The sequence below is a fragment of the Petaurus breviceps genome, unplaced genomic scaffold (genome assembly GCF_028583685.1).
Source record: "Petaurus breviceps papuanus isolate PSGF00001 unplaced genomic scaffold, PetGlider_PUasm1.0 190, whole genome shotgun sequence".
NCBI lineage: Eukaryota > Metazoa > Chordata > Mammalia > Diprotodontia > Petauridae > Petaurus > Petaurus breviceps.
Genome location: NW_027185810.1, coordinates 6691130 through 6712476, shown reverse-complemented (window position 1 = coordinate 6712476; position 21347 = coordinate 6691130). Strand labels below are relative to the sequence as shown.

Sequence of the window (21347 nt, the reverse complement as noted above, 5' to 3'; positions counted from 1 at the left end):
GTTTCCACAATACTCAAATTGTTTCTTTCTGACTGCTTGCAGTATTTTCTCCTTGACCTGGGAAATCTGGAATTTGGCTATATTCCTAGTTTTCTTTTTGGGATCTTTTGCAAGAGGCAATTGGTAAATTCTTTTAATTTCTATATTACCATCTGGTTCTAGAATATCAGGGCAACTTTGCTTGATTTCTTAAAAGATAGTGTCAAGCCCCCTTTTTTTTTCTTTTTTTTGGAGGGGGGAAGGTAGGGCAATTGGGGTTAAGTGATTTACCCAAGGTCACATGGCTAGTTTTTGTGTTAAGTGTCTGAGGCCAGATTTGAATTCAGGTCCTCCTGACTCCAGGGCTGGTGCTCTATTCACTGTGCCACCTAGCTGCCCCTAGGCCCTTTTTTTGATCATGGCTTTCAGGTAGTCCAATAATTTTTAAATTATCTTTCCTGGATCTATTTTTCCAGGTCAGCGGTTTTTCCAGTGAGATTTCACATTGCCTTCTATTTTTTCATTTGTTTGGATCTGTTTTATAGTATCTTGATTTCTCATAAAGTCATTAGCTTCCAAATTGCTCCAATCTAATTTCGAAGGAGTTATTCTCTTTAGTGAGTTTTTGAAATTCTTTTTCTATCTGGCAAATTTCGCTTTTTAAGGCATTCTTCTCCTCACTGGCTTTTTGGGCCTCTTTTGCCATTTGAGTTGGTCTTTTTTTTAAGGTGTTATTTTCTTCACTGTATTTTTGCGTCTCCTTTAGCAGGCTGTTGACTTGCTTTTCATGATTTTCTTGCATCATTCTCATTTCTCTTCCCAATTTTTCCTCCACTTCTCTTACTTGATTTTCATAATTCTTGAGTACCTCCATGGCCTGTAACCAATTCATATTTTTATTGGACGCTTTTGATGCTGGAGTTCTGACTTCGCTGTCTTCCTCCCGCTCCATTCTTTGATCCTTTTTGCCCTCCCAAAAGGTTTATATGATGTTTATGCTTCCTCTGCTTGCTCATATTGCCAGCCAGTTACTTGACTTTTGAGTTCTTTGCCACAGTAGAACTCTGCTTCCAGAATGGAGAGAGCTTTGTCCCAAATCATTGGGGTTTTCACAGCTGCTGGAGCTCTACAGCCCCCACAAGCTCTGGCTCACTAGCCACACACCCCAGGACCACCACCAAAGATGCCAATTCTGATACAAGCGGGTCAAAGCAAGAGCGATTACCTTCTTAATGGTTGGTTGGTTCCCCGGTGATCTGCAGGCCAGGAGCTACTAAGGTAGCCTGCCAGGCCCCTGCTGCTTCTCACCCTGGGGGCAGAGGCTGGATCATGCTCTTCCATCTCCCCCTATTTCAACAGAGTTTCACACTGACCTTTTACTTTGTCTTTGGCATTTATGGGTTGAGAAGTCTGGAAACCACCACAGCTACTAGTGATTCACTCTCCTGAATCTGCTCTGGCCGCTGCTGGTTGGGGCCTCCCTGGGACTGGAACCACTGGGCTCGCACTTACTGCACGTGCTAGGCTCCAAGTGCAGTGTGATAGACCCTTTCTGTCTGCCTGCCAGGCTGCCTTCAGTGAGAGATTTCTCTCTGTCACTGTGGGTTCTGTAGCTCTAAAGTTTGTTTAGAGTCATTTTTTTACATATATTGGAATTGATTAGAGTGGGAACTCACGCCAAGTTTGTGCTTCTACTCTGCCATCTTGGTTCTACCCCTCCAGTAGAAAAAAATTTTAAGTTGAACATCTCTGCCTTCTCTTTGCTGTCAGCTATCCTAACTTCAGTCCATCCTGTCCCCTATGGATCCTCTTTTCCCAAGTATAGCTATCCTTTTCCCAAGTATTTGCTATCCTTACCTTTCCTCACCAGGCTCAGTTCACTCTAAGCTATTGCATTCCTGACATTTTTACAGGATCATACTATACTTTTATATTTTAATTTATACTTTGAATCAAGGCTTACACTTCATTTTTTTTTTAGGTCAACTTGATCACTCTAAATTTTTTCTGGTAAAGTGCTAATCTACTACCTTAATGTGGTATGGGATCTTAACCCTGGCATCTTGAAGGTTATGCCATCACTCAGCTGGAAAGGGTTCAGGGATGCAATGAGATTGTTACCTGAGGACCAACCTATGTCTAAGAGGCTTATAACTGAAGCTATAGATTTTTGTGAACATATTAACTCCTGAAAAATCATGTTAAGTTTAGCACTCACAATACTGAAATCACAGATTCTTTATATGGGGTTTTCATGAAAGTTTTACAGATGTACTTTAGTTATAAAGATTATCAACCTAGTGATAGAGATTCATATTAGTAGGAGTGGTTAAGCTGGGTTAAACTGTTTAAACTCATGGAAGGCTGGCATGGATATATAAATCCCATCTAACCTTAATGGTTTGAACAGTGATTAGAAATACATAAAGACATTTTGCAAAAAAGGCAAACATTTCCAGTTTTATTAGGTATCTTTAACATAGTCACACAACAAGAGATCATGCTCTGCATTCAAACAATATACTTTAAAAAAAATATTCATTGCATATTTACAAGTATTTGTAGACAAAATGGAAAAACGTGCACATTAACTCCCAAGAATGAGAAAAAGAATATTGTGGCCTGTTAAATAACAAAGCCTCAAACCAGAGCCTAATAGTTTCTGAAACATTAAATGTTTTAAAATATAAACATTTACTAGAATTTTCCATTTAGGCATGTTCATCCCCACAACTTAAAAAGTAGTTTTTAAATGTCCTTATATACTGATATAATAATTTAGTTGTGTTTTGTGTGTGTGTGTGTGCTATTTCAAACATGATGCTTTGCACTGATCATTTAACTCCTGCCATACTTTAATATGCTCAATAGTTTAAAGTGTAATATTCCAACTAGTACCAATGTTTTTTTACAGATAAACATAGAACCAATGATGAAAGTAATTATAGTATATGTCTTAGGTCTAAATATTAAACAGAAATGTTTAGGTTATATCCTTAAGATTCAAGTTTTAAATCACTGAAAAGCAGGTTAAATTACCATGTTTGGATTAGGAAAAAAAACCTAGTTATCCATATTAAATTGTATTCACACTGAGACAAATAACACAAAGTAGCTTTCCTTCATTGAGTCTCTTTACAAAGTAAACCTCCTGAAAATATGTTGTAAGTAACATTATAAGTACTCTATAATCAAAATAAGTATTCATTGTGTTTCTAGGTGTGTGTGTGTGTGTGTGTGTGTGTGTGTGTGTGTGTGTGTGTGTGTGTTAGGGTAGGATGGGGTAAATCTAAAATGTGGGGAGGAAGATTAGGAAAATCTGACATTTTTCTTTAATTTTCCACTGGACCTGCCTATGGAATATTCTGAACAGAGATCTATTAGAAGATATATTCCAGTTATTTGTGTCTTATTTCTAGCAAAAATCTTTTCTAAGCTTTATAAAATTATCTTCTCAAATCTTTAATAGTGATTGCCATACTTAAGGATATTTCAAGTATATTAACATGAAGTCTGGCTTCCAAAAGAGCCTTTTTTATGCCACTTTAATACAAAAATTAAATAAAGTTTATTTCCAATTCTCAGTTATTCAGGCTAATTTCCTAAGCATTCAATGGTTTGAGAAATTTGCTCTTGAGAAGAGATTACTTTTGGCTCTCTTGCAAATGTGACCGAACAAATCAAAAATGTTTTTATCATAAAAGATTTCTAAAATTTAAATACCCTCCAAGTAGCCAACAGGAAGAAATATGTACAGTACAAAAAATAGTCTCAGAGTTTCAGCTTATCTTTGATTAAAGCAAAGATTTGCATAATGCCAGTCTTTGTTATCCAAGCTGAAAATAAAAGCTTAGTTTTAGGGAGATACAAAAGTCTTAAGGCTCATGTGGTAAAGAGGATGAATTTTCATGATTTAGATTCATGGCTACATCCAGGTTGATTCCTTTAACTTTTCACCTTTTGAAGGTGACAAGCTGGATGGATGAAATACAAATTTGAAGTAAGTCTCCAAATACGAACCTTACTTTAAGACACAAGGTCATTCAATGTCCATAGCCTTACTGTCTGAAACACCAAGGGCTACAGGCATAGTGTGAGCTAGTTAAGAGGAAAATAAAGTCAAATATAAGTGCTAACAATCATTTTCTGTGGCTAGTGCTTCCATATTTAGTGCTAAACAATATACATCAAAACGTCACAATTAGAAATATTTAAATTTCTGGTATCCAAAAAGTTTAAGTGAGAAAAATTAGTTGAAACAGTGTCCATCTTTGTTTGCAATGTTTTTTCCCTTAGGAGAAAGAGCTGGGTCCAGAGAAAATTAGAATTAAAATGCTGCTATCTTGCTTGCTTCTCGTACACCACTCAAGTATGCCCCTGTGACTGTTTGTGGAAAGTGCCTATTTGTTGCCTGTAACAAAGAGAATCAGATCAGATATTAAAAACTGAGGTAATAAAGTAAAATATGCTCCAAAATTACAATTATACATGCTCTCACAAAGCAAGGGAAAAGATCAAAGACAATTTGGCAGGGCTTAAATGAAAAATTGAGTTTTACTCTATAGACATATCACATAAGGTCATTTTCGTTGCAACCAACATCATTTTACAATAATGTTTCGATTAGATTATAGCCAAACCCCATTACAAATTCCATTATACAATCAACAACACTATAAACTGACCACTGCCCATTTACCAACATGGTACCAACAGCCCTCTGCAAGGTAATTTCTCCTTACACAGTATTTTTGTTGAACTAATCAGCAATATTAGATGGGACATTCTTGTACTAGAAAATAGCAGGACTGAACATGAACATCCGAACACCTAGCAAGTAAGGACACATGCAGTATGAACATACTCAACAGATCACTTTTCTAGATGTTATCACAACTGTATCTGGTACATATCCCTATTTATTTAGTCAAGACATTTCATTAGCAATAAAATTGACCAAATGTGGTTGGAGGTTGGGGAATCCAAGTCACATACCTCACCAGCAAAAAAAATGGTTCCTTGTATATCTTCTGCTAGGATGTCGTATGCTTCACCACTTCCACCTGTCTTTACAAAACTATATGCCATCTGGATCCATGGTTCTGTGTTCCACCGAGTAACAAAGAAATTTACTGGGTCTGGTATTTCCTGTGTTGACCAGAAATTTAAATAAAAAAGAAATCATACCATACAATTGGAGTTGAAATGAAATATTGGGAGGCATGGAGGGAGAGACATTCATTTCCTTACAGTTAACCCTTAGTATGCCCTCCTGAAGCTAAGAGTCTTATGTCTTGACTAAGGGACTTCAGTTGCAAAAAAGTGTTGTTTGGAAACTAGAGGGTAGTGGGGGGTGGGGAGAAAAAAAAGCAAAATAGATACTAGGTGGGGAAAGAGTCAAATTAGACTAAAAATATTTTGTATAGTTCTTTGCAATCAATTATAAGCAAAGATGGTCTTGTAAACAATTGTCTTTGATTAAACGATAGTGTACAGACCCACTAGAATACTGGTTAGTGAGTTAACTTCAAAGCTGGTAAGATCTACGTTCCAGTCTCACCTCTGACACAATGGCTGTGTGACTCTGAGCAAATCACTTCACCTCTGTATGCTCAGGGCAACTGTCTCATGACTAGAAGTTTCAGAGAAAGGACTAACTTGCAGAGGTAGATATGGGAGTTTCCTCTTCTGGGAATTCCCTATATATCAATGAAGTCACAAGTTCAGTCCCTAAGTCATATCTTATGCCCCCCCCCCCAGAACAGGAAAATTAGGATATGTAAAATCTTCATAATTGTTTACGAGGCAGTTTCCTTATGATAATCCTATGATGTAGGAAGCACAACTATTATCCCCATTCTTAAATAAACTGAGGGTAAAAGGTTAAGTGACTTGCCTAAAATCCTACAGCAAGTATTAGACCCTGATGAGGGGGCTCAAGCCTGGGTGGGCTAATTCTGAGTCCAATGTTTTCCACAATAGAGACAGCGAGGTGGTGCATCAGGAAATCCAGCTTCAGATAATTAATAGCTATGTGCCCTGGCTGTCATTTAACCTTTGTTTGCCTCAGTTTCCCAAACTGTAAAAGCAGATACCAGCTCCTACCTCTCAGGGTTGCTGTGAGGATCAAATGAGGAAATATTTGCAAAGTGATTAACTCAGTGCCTGGCACACTTATTAAGTCCTTTCCCTCCTCCCTTTGTTCCTTCCACTCTTTCCTTCTTTCCTCTTAGCATAGTGTCAGGCACACAGTAGGTGCTATATGTTTATTCTCTTACCCACTTTCCCACTATACTTAATTTTTAACTCACTGCCAAAGGATACTGAAGAAAGTACTAGAGAAAAATTGTAAAGACTAACATGTGTACATGTTCTCATATGTATAAGTAAATACACCTAAAGACAGTAAACAAATCCCTATTCCTTCTTCTTCATCCAACCCTATCTGAACCTGTCCCAGGCCCAGAGTCACCACTTGGAAATGGGAGTTCCAGCTTCTACAAGCTTGTAAAGGGAAAGAAGGCGGAAGGGTTGAAGGAATAGGCTTCCAGGCATCCAAAATCAGAATTTTTAAATGCATTTTCCCTACGTAAACCTTATAAATGATGATGAGATGATGAAGTACTATTAGAAAAGTTTCTGGAATGGGAAATTGAGTGGTCAATGGTCTAATCTTGACTCTTCTACTATGTGACTGTGGGCGAATCATTCGTGTTCTCTGGGAGTATTTCCTCATATAAACTAAGAGTTGGACTAGATGACCTCCACTGTCCCTTCTAGCTTTAAATTTCAAGATTAGTATTATACTTTATGTACATGATGGGCTTCCTGAAAAGGCTTTTGTGGGCTAGCCTGCAAACCTAACCATGCTTTGTAACATTGTTTAGAATTTGAAATTTTTCCCTTGGGGAAACAATCTACAAACTTTTGAAATAAAACCCACTTGTAACTTAGGGACCACTTTGAGAAAAACGCTGTTGGATCCATTTGCAAAAATCCAATTTAATAAGCCTTTATTAGGAAGCACTTTGCTAAGTGCTGGAGATATAAAGGAGACAAAAGGATTCAGACCTGCTCTCAAGCTTATGTTCTACTAGCAGGAGGTGGGGGAGTGGAGAGGTATGACATGTACATTGAAAAGTGAATACAATAAAGGCCTCCTGTAAGAGAAGACCCCTAAGGTGAACTGTCAGGAATACAGGGATTCCAACAAACAGTGGTGAAGAAGGCATGCACATTCCAGGCAGGGGAGAAAACCTAAAAAATGGCACAAAGGCAGAAGACAGAGGATAAGAGGAACAAATATCTGTAATGCAAAACAGGTGAAGAGGAGTAATGGGGGGAGGGGGAGAGAGGGAGGGCAGAGTCTCGAAAGGTAAGTTGCAACCAGACTGGGAAAGAAGTTTAAATGACAAAGGTCTTTTTATTTTTAGCCTAGAGACAATGCAGAGGCACAGGAACTATTTTAGCAAAGAAAGGATATGGGCATGTACTTTAAGAAAAATAAATTTGGCATCTGCATGAAGGATGACTTGGAGAAGGAAGAGAAGGGAGTCAGGGGTCCAAACTGGAAGCTATTTCTCCAGTCTAATTAAAAGCTGATGAAGGCTTGACTAGGGCTGTGGCCATGTAACTGGAGAGAATGGGATGAATGCAAGAGTTATCATGAATGTAGAAAATTCAAGACAGTAAGTGACAAGAAGTCCTAATAAGCAATATATCTGCAAAAGGTATCACTGATAGCTGGATTCTATCTGTAACTCATGTGACCTCAGATAAATCACTTTACATTTTCATGGCTGCCTCATATGTTAGATCATTACTGATTCTGACATCTATGCATCTCCTGAGATTACTGAGTATTATTCAGTTGAAATGTATAAATCACCTTAAGCTTTGGGGGGGGGGGGGAGTTGCATTCTTTTTAGGGGGAAAATCGTGTACATAATAATTAGTGCACAGCATATGGCAGAAAGCACTAAAATTGGCATAAGACCTAGGTTCAAATTTTGGTTCTGCTACTTGCTACCTGTGCAACTGGAAGCAAGTTATTTCCCAGTTGTTTTTTTTTTGGAGGGGGGAAGGGTAGGGCAATCAGGGTCAAGTGACTTGCGAGTCACACGGCTAGTAAGTGTTAAGTGTCTGAGGTCAGATTTGAACTCAGGTCCTCCTGACTCCAGGGCCAGTGCTCTATTCACTGTGCCACCTAGCCACCCCTATCTGCTTTTGTTTTTTGCATCCCCCAGGCCTAGCATTGTACCTAGAGTACCTAGGGTATAGTGGCTTCTTAATGGATGTTTGTTGATCTGATTGATTAAATTTCTTCTTTTTTTGCATCATAAAAACAAAAAGATACAAGCATAAATAGTGATGATGCAATTCTGTATCTTATAATACAAGTTTATGCTTATATATAGCATTGTAAGGTTTGTAAAGGACTTTAGATATATTTTCTCTTTTGAACCTCACAGAATCCCTGTGAGATAGAAGTTTTAATTATCTTATTTTACTAATGAAGACACTAACACTCACCTGAGTTAAGTGGATTGCTCAGGGTCATACAGCTAGAAAATAAATTAGACTTCAAGGCCAGTGCTCTATTCACTTCACCACCTAGTCGCGCCCCCAGTTCTCTTTAAGGGCAAAATGAGATGGGCAGCCAAGACCCAAGATCCAAGGTACCTTTCAAATCCGAAGATTAGCCTATGATTACTATAATACTGCAGACCCCATCCTTTTAAAGGAAACCATAACTGTGAGTTTGCTAAAGTTTGAAGAATTGTGTACAGTCCTCATTACAAAGTGACACACTGGAGCTTTCAAATTTTAAACTGAGAAGAAAGCCCTAAGATAACCACAGAAAAAGAGGGACACCACGGGGTGAATCACCAATTTCTAGCCAACATCTGGTAGTTAAAAGTAAAATTTAGGAAAACACTGAAGAATAGATGCATTAAAGAACACTCTCCATTCTCATCCTTGCTGACCAGTTTTAGTTGTGTAAGGAATAACAAATTAAATTGGTAGATGGTATGTCTTTCTCATTTTAAAGAGTCTTACCTGCTCTTTGAATAGTTCCCGGAGTGTGGCCATGCACTGTTGTATGACTTGTTTGTCATCCAGGTTCTTAATGAATGCTACAGCCTCTCCAGTAATGACTGACATCAAAACACTGTATTTACCCTGAAAAATGCCAGAAAAAAATCGCTTCCTTCAGTTTTCAAAAACTAAACATATTCTTTCCAATTTGCTATTCCAAACTGAAAAAATGACTTTCCCCAACCCCCATATAAGGGTTTTTCCTTCTCTCTGAATGACTTTTCCTGTTTTTTCCTCTCACCAATCCTTTCTTTTACCCAATTTCACTTCTATTTAGGCATCTGCAGAGATATGCAAGCCTTTAAGATAGGTATTCTTTCCCCGACAAAGCCACTCCAAAACCAATCATCTAACTATGTTAGCCTTTCATTATAGACTTTCATAATAATGAAGTGTGGTGGAAGATGGAAAGAAAAAAATGCAAAGGTTTAGGATCAGGCTGAGATTTAACTATAGAAGGACCTTTCCTGCATGGTTACAGAAAGTCTACCACTTATTTCTATATGAAAACTGATGAGACTTATGAGTAAACCTCAGAGAGAGAGAGGCTTCAAAAATAGCAACAATAGCAAAACATACTGTAAATTGTACAATGGTCTCAAGCTTCAATTATGGTTGCAGCAGTAAAGTCACTTTATGTTCTCCCCTCTACCCTTCTTAATCCCAGGGTTCCTTTTTTCCCCATCAGTCAAAATCTCACCTAGATACAAGATTATGTTCTTGTATTTTAGACCAGCTCATCAAGTACCCTTGTGGATGTTTAAAATACCAATAATCTGAGTACCATGGCAGTATTCTGATAAATAATTCCTAATTGACCTGCAATCAATACATGCTGCTCCCAAAATTTTCATATTCACTTTGAGTCTGAGAATCTTACACTCTAGGAAAACTAGGCTGAATGTTGGAGCTCCTTTCCCAATAAAGAAATAGGTTTCCCCTTAGGATGCAAATATCCAAGTAATGTTTCTTATATTATTTACATAAAGAGTGTTTGGTTTTGACAAATAGGCAATAAACAAACCAAATTCTAGGCTAGAATAATAGGATTCAAACAACGTTACACAAATCTCATACCTGAGGATCCATATCATAAAATACAGCAAAGAGTCCACGTTTGCTGGAACAAGGAGGAACATGGCCAAAAAAATCAGCTCCTTGAATCTTATTGTCCCAAAATCTATAAGGAAATTCCAAGGCAATCTGAAGAATGGGAGAAAGAGAAGTTTGTCTTAATTGAACTAAGATAGTCCAATGCTAATTGCCAATATATAAGCATTTTTCCCTTTTGACCTGACAGTATGTATCATAGTGGGATAGTATCAAGGTTTAGGGAAGGGAGGTGATGCTAAAACAAGGTGTCTCTTAGTCTTAAGTACAAGTGGAACCCACTTCCAGATAACATGTCACCAAAAAAAAAATGACCAAAAAGGAAGATGGGTTTATGATGTCACAAACTCCACAGTTGTCCTCCTAATGTCAAAAGAAACTGAGGAAGTCCCCCAGTATGCTGGACAGGATAAACTATCCTTGGGGATAGCTTATGGGAAGACATAAATGAGTCACAGAAGATGCACAAGCTTAGAAGAGTTATAGTCTGCATCAAGAAGTAATACAGACATCAATGAGATCATAAATCCTTTGGAACACTGAAGCATTCCTGCCAATCTCATTTTAAAGGATTCCATACATTGAAATCTTGAATATACACAGCCACATATAAGCTGTATATGGTCACATATATGGCCTTTGTCTACTTGGACATTTGTGGAAGCCTCAAAGTCAAATATAGGTCTATACTAGCTAGCATCGACCCATTTAAGTGGTAAAATTAAAGCGCAAAAGAAATTAAGCCTATCTGTCCCAATAGAAGTATAATGGTAAAAAATGCTGGTCCTGAGTCATTGATTTGATAGGTATTTGCTGTATGAGCATAAAAAGTAACTTTAATCAGTTTCTTTATCTGTAAAAATAGAGATAATTCTTTCTCTTTCAACTTCACAGCATTGTGTTTTATAAACCTTAGAGTACTAGGTAAGGTGAGACAACTATTATTAGTGGTAGGAACTAGACCTATGATCTCATTAGCAGAAGGAAGTGTAAAGTGAGAAAATTCCTTCTATCAATGCAAGTGGGCATCTTCTCTGAAACTAATTATCTTAGAGAAATGCCTAGAGCACCAAAATGTTTAAATGGCTTACCCAGGCTCACACAGTCAGTTAAGTGTCAGTGGGAGAATTCAAACCCAGGTCTCTGAATCAATATCTCCATCCACCATGTCTTGCTGCCTTGTTCTTTAGCAGAGATCAGGAATTGCTATTTATTGGCTCAAAAGTCACAGACATCTTGGCTAGCTTTCTAGGTTTTGCTTTATGGATATTCTTTTGGACTTTTCTTGGACAATTTTGATGATTATTACTTGGGTGACCCTAGGCAATTCAACTCTATACAGTCCTCCACTGCTTTTTCATATTACCCAGCCAAGCCTCAGCCTTGGATCACTCCTGCCATTTACTATCTTTGCTACAACATGCTGAATGAAAGTGGACAAAAATCAAGTTACTTAACCCCAATTGCTTAGGGGCGGCCAGGTGGCCCAGCGAGTAAGAGCACCGGCCCCAATGTTGCGATAACCTGGGGGATCGAATCTGGGCTCAGATACTCAGCACCACACCCAGAAATAACTGGCCGTGTAACCTTGAGCAAGTTACTTAACCCCAATTGCTTAAAAAAAGAAAGTGGACAAAAATCACACAACCATTCTGACTAAATCCATTACAAATTTACATTACACAGCCTCAACTGGGCCCTCACAGCAATACCACCACCTCCCTTATCAGTTCACTATCCCACTCTCTACAGTGGCTCTTCAAGACTTTTTTAATCCCTCTTCAAACCCCCTCCCACCATGGGCTTCCTTTCCTCCTACTCTCTTAGCAAAGAACCTTGCCACATATTTTACAGAAAACTGAGTGAGGCCATTCACCATGAGCTGCCTCTTGTTCTATCACTCAGGTGCTTCTCCCATTCTTGCTTCCTTCACCCCTGTTTCACATGATAAAGTGTTCTTACTACTTACCAAGGCTAAGCCCTCTGCTTGTTCAAGTGATCCCATTCCATCCCATCTCCTCCAACAAACTACCACCCCCAACCCTGTGTCATCCCTACTCTGACACCTGTTTAGATCTCTCCCTCTCTACTGGCTCATTCCTTATTGCTTTACCTGTCTTTCCATGTCCATGTCTTCCCCATCCTGAAAAAACTCTCACTTGCTCCTTTCAATCCTAAGTACCATCCTATATCTCTTTTGTTTTTGCCCTGCTCATTAAAGCAGCCGTCTACCATAGGTACCCCTTCTTCCTCTCTTCTAACTCACTTTTTTTTTCCTTTTTGGAGGGGGAAAGGCAGGGCAATTGGGGTTAAGTGACTTGCTCAAGGTTACATGGCTAGTAAATTTTAAGTGTCTGAGGTCGGATTTGAACTCAGGTCCTCCTGACTCCAGGACCGGTGCTCTATTCACTGCACCACCTAGCCAGCGCTCCACCTCACTCACTTCTTAACCCCTACAATTTAGCTTCCAACCTTATCATTCCACTAAACACTGTTCTCTCCAAAGTTACCAATCATCTCTTAGTTGCCAAATCCAATGGCCTTTTCTCGAGTTTCATTTTCCTTGACCTCTCTGCAGCCTCTGACACTATTGATCACTCTCCCTTCTCGATACCCTCTTCTCTTTTGGCTGTTGAGGCACCATTCTCTCCTGTTTCTCCTCCCTCCTACCTGATCACTCTTTCACGGTCTCTGTTGCTGGATCCTCCTCCAGATCATGTCCTCTAATCTGAGAGTCCCTTAGAGTTCTGTCCTGGGTCCTGTTCTCTCCTCCCTCTATACCACTTCACCTGGTGATCTCATCAATTCCTAGGGATTTAATTTCCATCTCTCTGCTAGAGACACTAAAATCTAACTATTTTGCTTCAACTTCTCTGCTGATGTCCAATCTTGCATCTCCAACTGCCTTTCAGACATCTCAAACCATTATGGTCAGTACATATTAAACTAAACATGCCCACAACAGAACTATCTTTTCCCCCAATCCTTCCCACCTCCCACCTTCTCTATTGCCATAGAGGGTGACACCAATCTCCGTGACCCTCAGGCTCACAACCCAGGAGTCACCATCATCCCCTCACTATCTCTCACCCCCCCATACCTAATCAGCTGCCAAGGCCTGTCAATTTCACCTTTGCACCATCCCCCAAATATTGCCCTTTTTTCTTCTCCGACAATGCCACCACTCTGGTACAGGCCCTCATGCCTGGACTACTGCAATAGCTTACTGGTGGGTCTGCCTCAGCCTCTCCCCACTGCAATAGCCACCAGTAATTGTCCTAGAGCACAAGTCTGGCCATGTTACTCTCCTACTCTCAATTCAGTGACACTAGCCTCCTGGCTATTCCACAAAAAAGACACTCCCTCTCCTGGCTCTGGGCATTTTCTCTGGCAGTCTCATATTCCTAAAACTTTCTCCTTCAACTCCACCTACTGGATTCCCTGGTGTCCATTAAGTCCCAACTAAAATCCCATCTTTTTCTGGAAGCCTTTCCCAATCCCTCTTAATTCTAATGCCTCCTCTCTGTTAATTTTTTCCTATATATAGATTGCTTTGTATATATTTGTTTGCATGCTGTTTCCCCCATTAAACTCTTGTAATATCCTTGAAGGCAAGGACCATCTTTTACCTCTTTTTGTAACCCTAGCACTTAACATATTACCTGAAAGATAGTAGGTGCTTAATAAATGTTTACTGACTGACTGATTAACCTCCCTGAGCTTCAGCATCCTCACATATAAAATGAGGCACCTACATTACTAGATGGCCGCTGAGCTTTAAATTAATGCTCTTATGATGTTCAATCATTACAATCATTTGGCAAAACTTATTTTGCAGTTTGATATGGACTCATCAACTATCTACCTATCTCCTTTCAATTTTAATTGGGAGTGACTATTACAAAGAAGTAAATAAGGGATTCTTTTAAACTAATGCTGCTTCTAAATTTTAAAACTTTTGAGAGAGTGCGTACCTTTTTCACTAGTACTGCCATATTAACATATACAATTCTATAAAGATTTACTAAATGCCTACATACAAGATACTGGGTCCTGTTTTCATCATATACTTCTATTGTGGAAAATCTTATTTTGCTCATGACACAAAGTGGGCTCCCCCAGAGACTTGACCCCAACAGCTGCCAACAGCTTATACTCTGAATCTATGTTCATACTGGTCCAACATCCAAAGGCTCTCTTTGGAGAGCCACTCCAGTAGGTTCCTTATGCCCAACCATTAACTATTTTATAATTCACAGGGAATTCTGAGCCCCTGCCCTCTAGGAACACATTCATGAAGAAAAATGAGGACCGGAATGATCCAGAATACACTGGAACACCACACAAAATAACTATTGACCCTTTAATTCCAAAGGCTGACCAAAGTCATCTAAATTACCTTTTCAATGATTCCTGCTCCTAAGCTGTTGATGGCTTTTGTTTTCCTCTCAGGTAATGGTGGATTAAACTGAATAGCACCTTTCTGGAGCAAGGACAAAGGTACAGTGACTAAGACCTGTGGAAAACAAAACAATGAACACATAAATGGCCAAAGGATATGAACAGGTAATTTGCTAAGGAAGAAATTCAAAGTATCATTAGCCATAAGAAAAAATGTTCTGAATCACTAATAATTAGAGGAATGCAAATTAATGCCACTGATTACCTAACATTTAATTATATTAGCGATTATGACAAAAAAGAATATAATGTTAGAGAGGCTGCAGGGAAACAAGCATATTGATGGCACTGTGTAGGGCAATTTGAAATTTCCACCACCACACTGCATAATGATCTATCAATATCAATATTATACCTCAAAGAGATCAAAGAAAGAGGAAAAGAACCTTTATGTACAAATATATTTAGGGAACTTCTTTTTGTGGTAGAAAAGAACTGTGACCTAAGGAGGTACCCATCAATTGAGGAATGATTGAACAAATTATGGTTGTGTGAAGGGAATTAGAATAACACTGTGTCATAAGAAATGATGAAGGGGATGGTTTCAGAAAAACTTGGGAAAGCTTAAATGAACCGATGCAGAGAAAAGTGAGCAGAAGCAGTAGAAAAACGGATATAATAACAACACTGTAAAACCAAAAAGCTTTGAAAACCTTAAGAACTCTGATCAATAAAATGACCATGATTCCAGGGGATTTGTAACGAAACATGCTACTGTTACCCAAAAGTCACAACTCCACAAGACATGGGTAGTAACTTGATTTATTACCAGAGAAAGGCACACGCATGTGGGAATTCCTTATACCAAGGAGCCCATGATAAAACCAAACCTTGGATATTTATGGGGTGGCAAAAAATGTCTCATGAGAGGAGTGAAGGACAATCCCCTCCCACATTGGCAAAGTAAGGGGGAGGTTAGGGGAGAGGAAGTGATAGGGAGCAGGAGGGCTTGGGAATGTCAGACCATGAAGGGAGAAGGTTCTGCTTATTTAAAAGTGTCCCAGCTGCATAGTTTATCAGTTTGGGTAGAGTGATTGGAGCCATGTTTGTAGATGACTCAGATTCAAGGGCACTGAAAGTTTAATAAAGTTCAATTGCAAAAGATCACTGTTATACTAGTTTAAAGGGTCTTCCTTTCTGTAAAACAGGGTATGTCAAGAAAACAAGTTCAGAAGTCCCTCTATACTACCCACCTCTTGACACAGAATAAGACATATATGTATGCATGTGCATGTGTGTGTATATACATGTGTATATCCATATATACAGAGACATACACACATATATTTGGACATGGACAATGTGGTGATTTGTCTTGCTTGTCTATGAATAGTTATTTTAAAAAATTCTGTTTTTTGGGGGTTTTTTTACCCCCAATAATGAAGAGTTGGGTGAGTGGAAAAAAAAATTTATTTTTATTGAAAAAAAAATTACTGAAAAAAAGTCAATGAATACACATATGGCAGATGAGAAACACAAATGCTCTAAGTTTATAACCATATTTATAATACTTTAATGATTTCAGAATCAGAAGAGGGAAATTTTTAAAAACTCATGCATAGTATAAGGTTAGAACCTCCTTAGCATACTAGCATACTATCTCTTCCACTGAAATAAAATGAACAAGTATTATAAACTGATTCAAATATAAGCCATATACCCCCATCCCCAAATCTGACTCCTATAAAACTCGACTCTAATTTAAAACTATTACTGTTTTTCAGAGTATGTGTGTGTGTGTATACATATATACACACATACATACATATACATACACATATATTTTCATTTCAGAAATCTCTGAGGTGGTCAATATTCAGACCAATGCAATATTAACTGATTTATTACTATTACCCAGTAATGTGAGGGATACAAAAAAATTAGCAGTATTCCCTGCCCTCCAAGAGCTTACAATTATTAATATAAGAAATGATTAAAGAATGAATATGTGATAATGGTTATATAGCAAATCTGAGAAGAATCAAAATGTGGGTTGGCGCACCTACAGCCGGCTTTGTGCAATGAGTAGGGTTGGAGTTGGACCCTTACAGACAGTGTTTAGACAGAAAGGCCCATATGAAGAATATTCTAGGCAGCAGAATATCATGAGAAAAAGTCATTCAGACTGGCACGTCTCAGGAACAGTTTTGACTTAAACAGAGAGTGTATATCGGAGAATACTCTGAAGCATGTGAAAAAGTTACTCCTAGAAATGAGTCCAGGACTAACAGTTACACAGACTCTACTATTATCTTTTTTTGTTTTACCTTTTGGAGGGCAATTGGGGTTAAGTAACTTGCCCAAGGTAACAGGGTTAGTGTTTTTTGTGTGGGTGTTAAGTGTCTGAGGCCAGAACCGAACTTGGGTCCTCCTGACTGCTGGGCCGGTGCTTTACTCACTGCGCCACCTAGCCTCCCCTCTACTAATATCTTAAGTATGTATTTGAAAATCTAAAAACATACTTAAAAGTCAGATACTTCCAAAATCAACATCAAATCCAATACTTTTAGAACCAAAGGAGGGAAAAGTACAAACTACCTCATCTAGGATGGAAAAGTAATAGGTAAAGTCTGATATCTTGATTCTGATCACATTTTCTTGATAGCAGGCTTTCAAATCAAAATACTGTTTCCTAACTTCTGGTGATTCATGTGGGCAGAAACAATCCTACCAGAAGCAATTAAGAGGTAACACTGCTAAAGATTATGATTTCTTATAAAAGAAATTAAATCCTCAAGACAATGGTTCTCAATAGAATGTCTTGTTTTATCATGTGTACCATGAAATTGTGGATTTTATATCATTGTAGAGAAAAGAAATTTTATAAATAAATTTAATATTACTCATTCAGCATGTGTTATATGGGAAGAAAAGCAATAGATATTAAGATGTACTCAAGTGAGAAAAACCATATCCAAAAAGGAGATTGTAGCAGGGAACATTTAGGTAAAAATCTGCAGGGTCAGCATCAAAAGGGACATTATTGTTTAATTATACTATAGATTGCCTAGAAAAATGAAGTGGACAAGGACTGTAGAAGCACATCGCAAGTCTGGCATGGAGAAGGGATAGAGCAGCAATGGGGAACTACATGGCACAGTGGATAAGAGTGTCAGGCCTGGCATCAAGAAGACCCAAGTTCAAATCTAGCCTCAGGCACTTACTAGGTATATGATCCTGGGCAAGTCACTTAAATTCTCTTTACCTCAGTTTCCTCAATTATAAAATAGGGATAATAATAGCACCTACCTCCCAGGGTTGTTGTGAAGATAAAAGGAGATATTTGTAGTGTTTTGGAAACCTTAAAGTGCTATATAAATGCCAGCAATTAAATTAAATAAATTTAATCCAATTTAATTAATCTACTGAAGTTCTATCATAAGCACAGCAGCTAATAATTTCTCAGCTTGTCTTAATGATTCCAATGCACCTATGAAAGGTCTTGGAGCTTATTCTCACCAACAAAGACATGGTATAATGGAGCAGAAAGAATATTGCTTTTGGAGTTACACAGCCTAGGTTTGAATCCTGACTATTACCTACTACTTGTAAAAAACTAGGAAAATTACTTCATTCCTTTGGGTTTCATCATTTATAATATGAATATGTATGGACTAAGTTAGTGGTCCCTAAAGTGGAATGTACAAGATGGTTCGCTGAGAGGCTAGAAAGAAAATATTATAATTTCTATTTAATTTTTTCTAAAACATGTCAAGCCTTAGTAATATTTAATATATGAATTGATGCTGGTGCCCTCATTCCATGTCAGGCAGTCATATATCATATATGGTGTGTAACATATCTCGAAGGAAGATTAAGAATTCTACAACTCAGGTTGACAGTGGCACCTTCGTAAATTAATTTGATTTCAAATTCTTTGTGATACACTGCTTTTTCCATTTGCCCAATTAGGTATGTTTATGGATTATGTTGTCCAGTTTTAACCAAACTAACATTAGCAAAATAGACAAGTGACTTAAAAAGAATCCTCAGAAGAAACCTCAGAATCACCATAATATGAATTGGCACATGGCTTAAAACACAAGCCAAGGGAGCAACAAGACAATTCCCAAGCTGACATCTCTGTTCCTATTAAGAACCCTTCGCCAGTCATATTACAAGATAAAAACAATAATACTCTAAAATCAGATACAAGAAGTGAGTCAATAAATATTTATTAAATACCTACTATATGCCAAGCACTGTACTAAATACTAGGAATACAAAAAGAGGCAAAAAAGATACTCCCTGTCCTCAAGGAGCTCACAACTAATAGAAGTCAGAAGAAAAATAAAGGATTCTTAAGATTATTTGAAATATGGCTTCATATTTATTATAGTCAACTGTGAACCTCATCCTAAGTATATGTTATTCTGCTAAGCTAGTGACAGTATAAAGTAACAAAATTAGCAAGATGTTAAAAAAATAATCTTTTGTTGTTGAAAATTATGTAAATGTGGTAACCTATAAAAATTTTCCTACCTGTACATTTTAGAAACTTGGAAATGACTTTTTCTAACCTATTTAAAAAACCTTCCATACAGTTTTAGTGGGTTTTAAACCCAAATATCAAAAATACAAAAATACATTGAGTATTGTAGTACATGCTGTAATTTCTGCTACTGGGAAAGCTAAGACTGGTGGAATGCTTAAGTTTGAGAGTTCTAAGCTGCAGCAGAGTAGAAACCAGTTTGGCAACTGCATTAATTCCAGCACTGCCCCCTAGGCTGCCTAAGATGGGGTGAGCTGCCCCAGGTCAGAAATAAAGCAGGCCAAAACTTTTATGTAATCAACTTGTAAGGCCAGTAAGTGGCTGTACTTCTAGACCAGAAGAGATAGGGAAACCCAGTCTCAAAAAAAAATGTGTACATAAATGTTATGTCTTCTGATCAGTTTCAATAACAACTGATTGACCCTAGAGAAAATGGAAATTTACTAACTATATTTTAACAAAAGCCTTTATATAATCTGTAAATGACTCTAAAAAGTGAGTACCATGATTTGGCAAGGACAAAGTCAATGATACACTTATTCCAATTCAACCTATGTATCTTTGTGAAACCAAGCATCAAAATAAACAGACCTTAAAACTAGACATTTGACTCACTGTATCGCCAATGCCTTAAATGAGGATTTTTCAAAATTATTGAAGTATATTCAATCACACTGCTTTCCCATTACTAATTTTAATGAGAGCAAAAAAGGTTTTATACCATTAACAAAATAAAAATTTATTTAAAAATATTTTCTGTATGTCATCCTTTAGTTCTATTTTGTGTATGTGTATATGTACATATATATATATAAACATTAATACAGTAGCACGTGTATATACTATACGAATAAACATAAATTGGGGTATATATTCAATTTAATTAACAGATGTGTGATTTTTTTTTAAAAAGCATGGATACCACTGGATCAGACAATCCCTAAATCTAAGCCCATCCTCCCACGGATGAATGATGGCAATCTTGAGAAGTGACTACTTTATCTTAGTCTGATGTGCACCCTAGATTTTGGGAAAGCAGCTTTCAAAGGGTTCAGAAAGGATGTGAGAACCCACGGACTAAAGTTCTACTGGGCAAATCAGCCCAATGGGGTCGTGCTCTTGAAAATGAAATTCTGAAGACAGAAAGAGAAACAGTTACAATGAAGAGGAAAAGAGTAAGTTATACAGTGTCAGTCAACAAGTATTTATTAAACATGTTGCCATACTAGGTGCTGGGAATATAAAGAAAAGTCCAAAACAAGGTCCCTGCCCACAAAGAGCTCACATTCTAATAAGGGAGACAACAGACAAACAACCAAGTACATATACAATATACATAGTAAAAATGGAAGGTAATCTTGGGGCGGGGGGAGGATATGGTATGAGCATGCGGTTGGGGCAGGGGGGAAGAAGTCTGAGCAAGTTTGAAGAGAGCCTGAAGGTAGAAGTGAGGAAGGAGTGCATTCCAGCTATAGAGGACAACCAATGCAAACGAAGTGTCCTGTTTGAAGAACAGCAAGTAGGCGGTGCAGCAGAGTCAGAGAGCACAAGGAGTGAAGTATAAAACAGGAAACAGAGAGAGAATGTGAGTGTGTGTGTGCATGCGTACAGTCAAACCTTCAGGAAGAGAACTTTGGCACCTGAGAGGGGGAGAGATTGGCAAGGGGACTTGAAGCAAGTAGACCAACCAGCAGGCTACTGCAATAGTCCAGACACAAGGTATCGAAGGCCTGCACCAAGGTAGGAGTGAATGGAGTGAAGGGGATGTATACAGGAGAGATCATGAAATCAATGGGGGTGCAATTCAGATCAATTCAGAAAGCATTTATTAAGCTCCTATTATGTTCCACGCACTGTACTTGGCATGGAAATACAAAGACAAAATGAAAACAGTTTCAAGGAACTTATAGTCAACTGGAAATTAATGTATCAACCAAATTAAGTTTTAATGAGACCTATGGAAAAGATGGCAGCACCAGGAGGTAATGGGAAATAAATGGGAAAAAATGTGGCATGATCCTACAAAAATGTCAGTAGTGCTGAAGCTCAAGAATGAACTGAGGATGGCAAGGAAATCAAAGGATGACCAAAAAAACCTACAAACTTTTTAAAGGTGCAGGGGAGGGCAAAAGATTACAGGGCAGTGGCTTGGGGTATATGGGATGATGATAATGGATGGTGGAGAGAAGGTTCAATAACAGCTCTG

At 38.1% G+C, this 21347-nt stretch overlaps 1 protein-coding gene across 2 annotated transcripts in view; it reads right to left on the bottom strand.

Annotated features, from left to right (window-relative positions):
* Positions 1-2411: 2411 nt before the first annotated feature.
* Positions 2412-21347, bottom strand: part of KDM1B (lysine demethylase 1B) — a 51388-nt gene continuing 32452 nt past the window's right edge. For both annotated transcript variants that reach the window (XM_069092479.1, XM_069092480.1), the window contains exons 18-22: positions 14588-14704; positions 10156-10281; positions 9040-9162; positions 4975-5127; positions 2412-4390 (exon numbers count right to left, since the gene is read on the bottom strand). In XM_069092479.1, the coding sequence (XP_068948580.1) occupies positions 4307-4390; positions 4975-5127; positions 9040-9162; positions 10156-10281; positions 14588-14704 (603 nt within the window). In that variant the 3' untranslated portion in view covers positions 2412-4306. The remainder of the gene's footprint in view (positions 4391-4974; positions 5128-9039; positions 9163-10155; positions 10282-14587; positions 14705-21347) is intronic.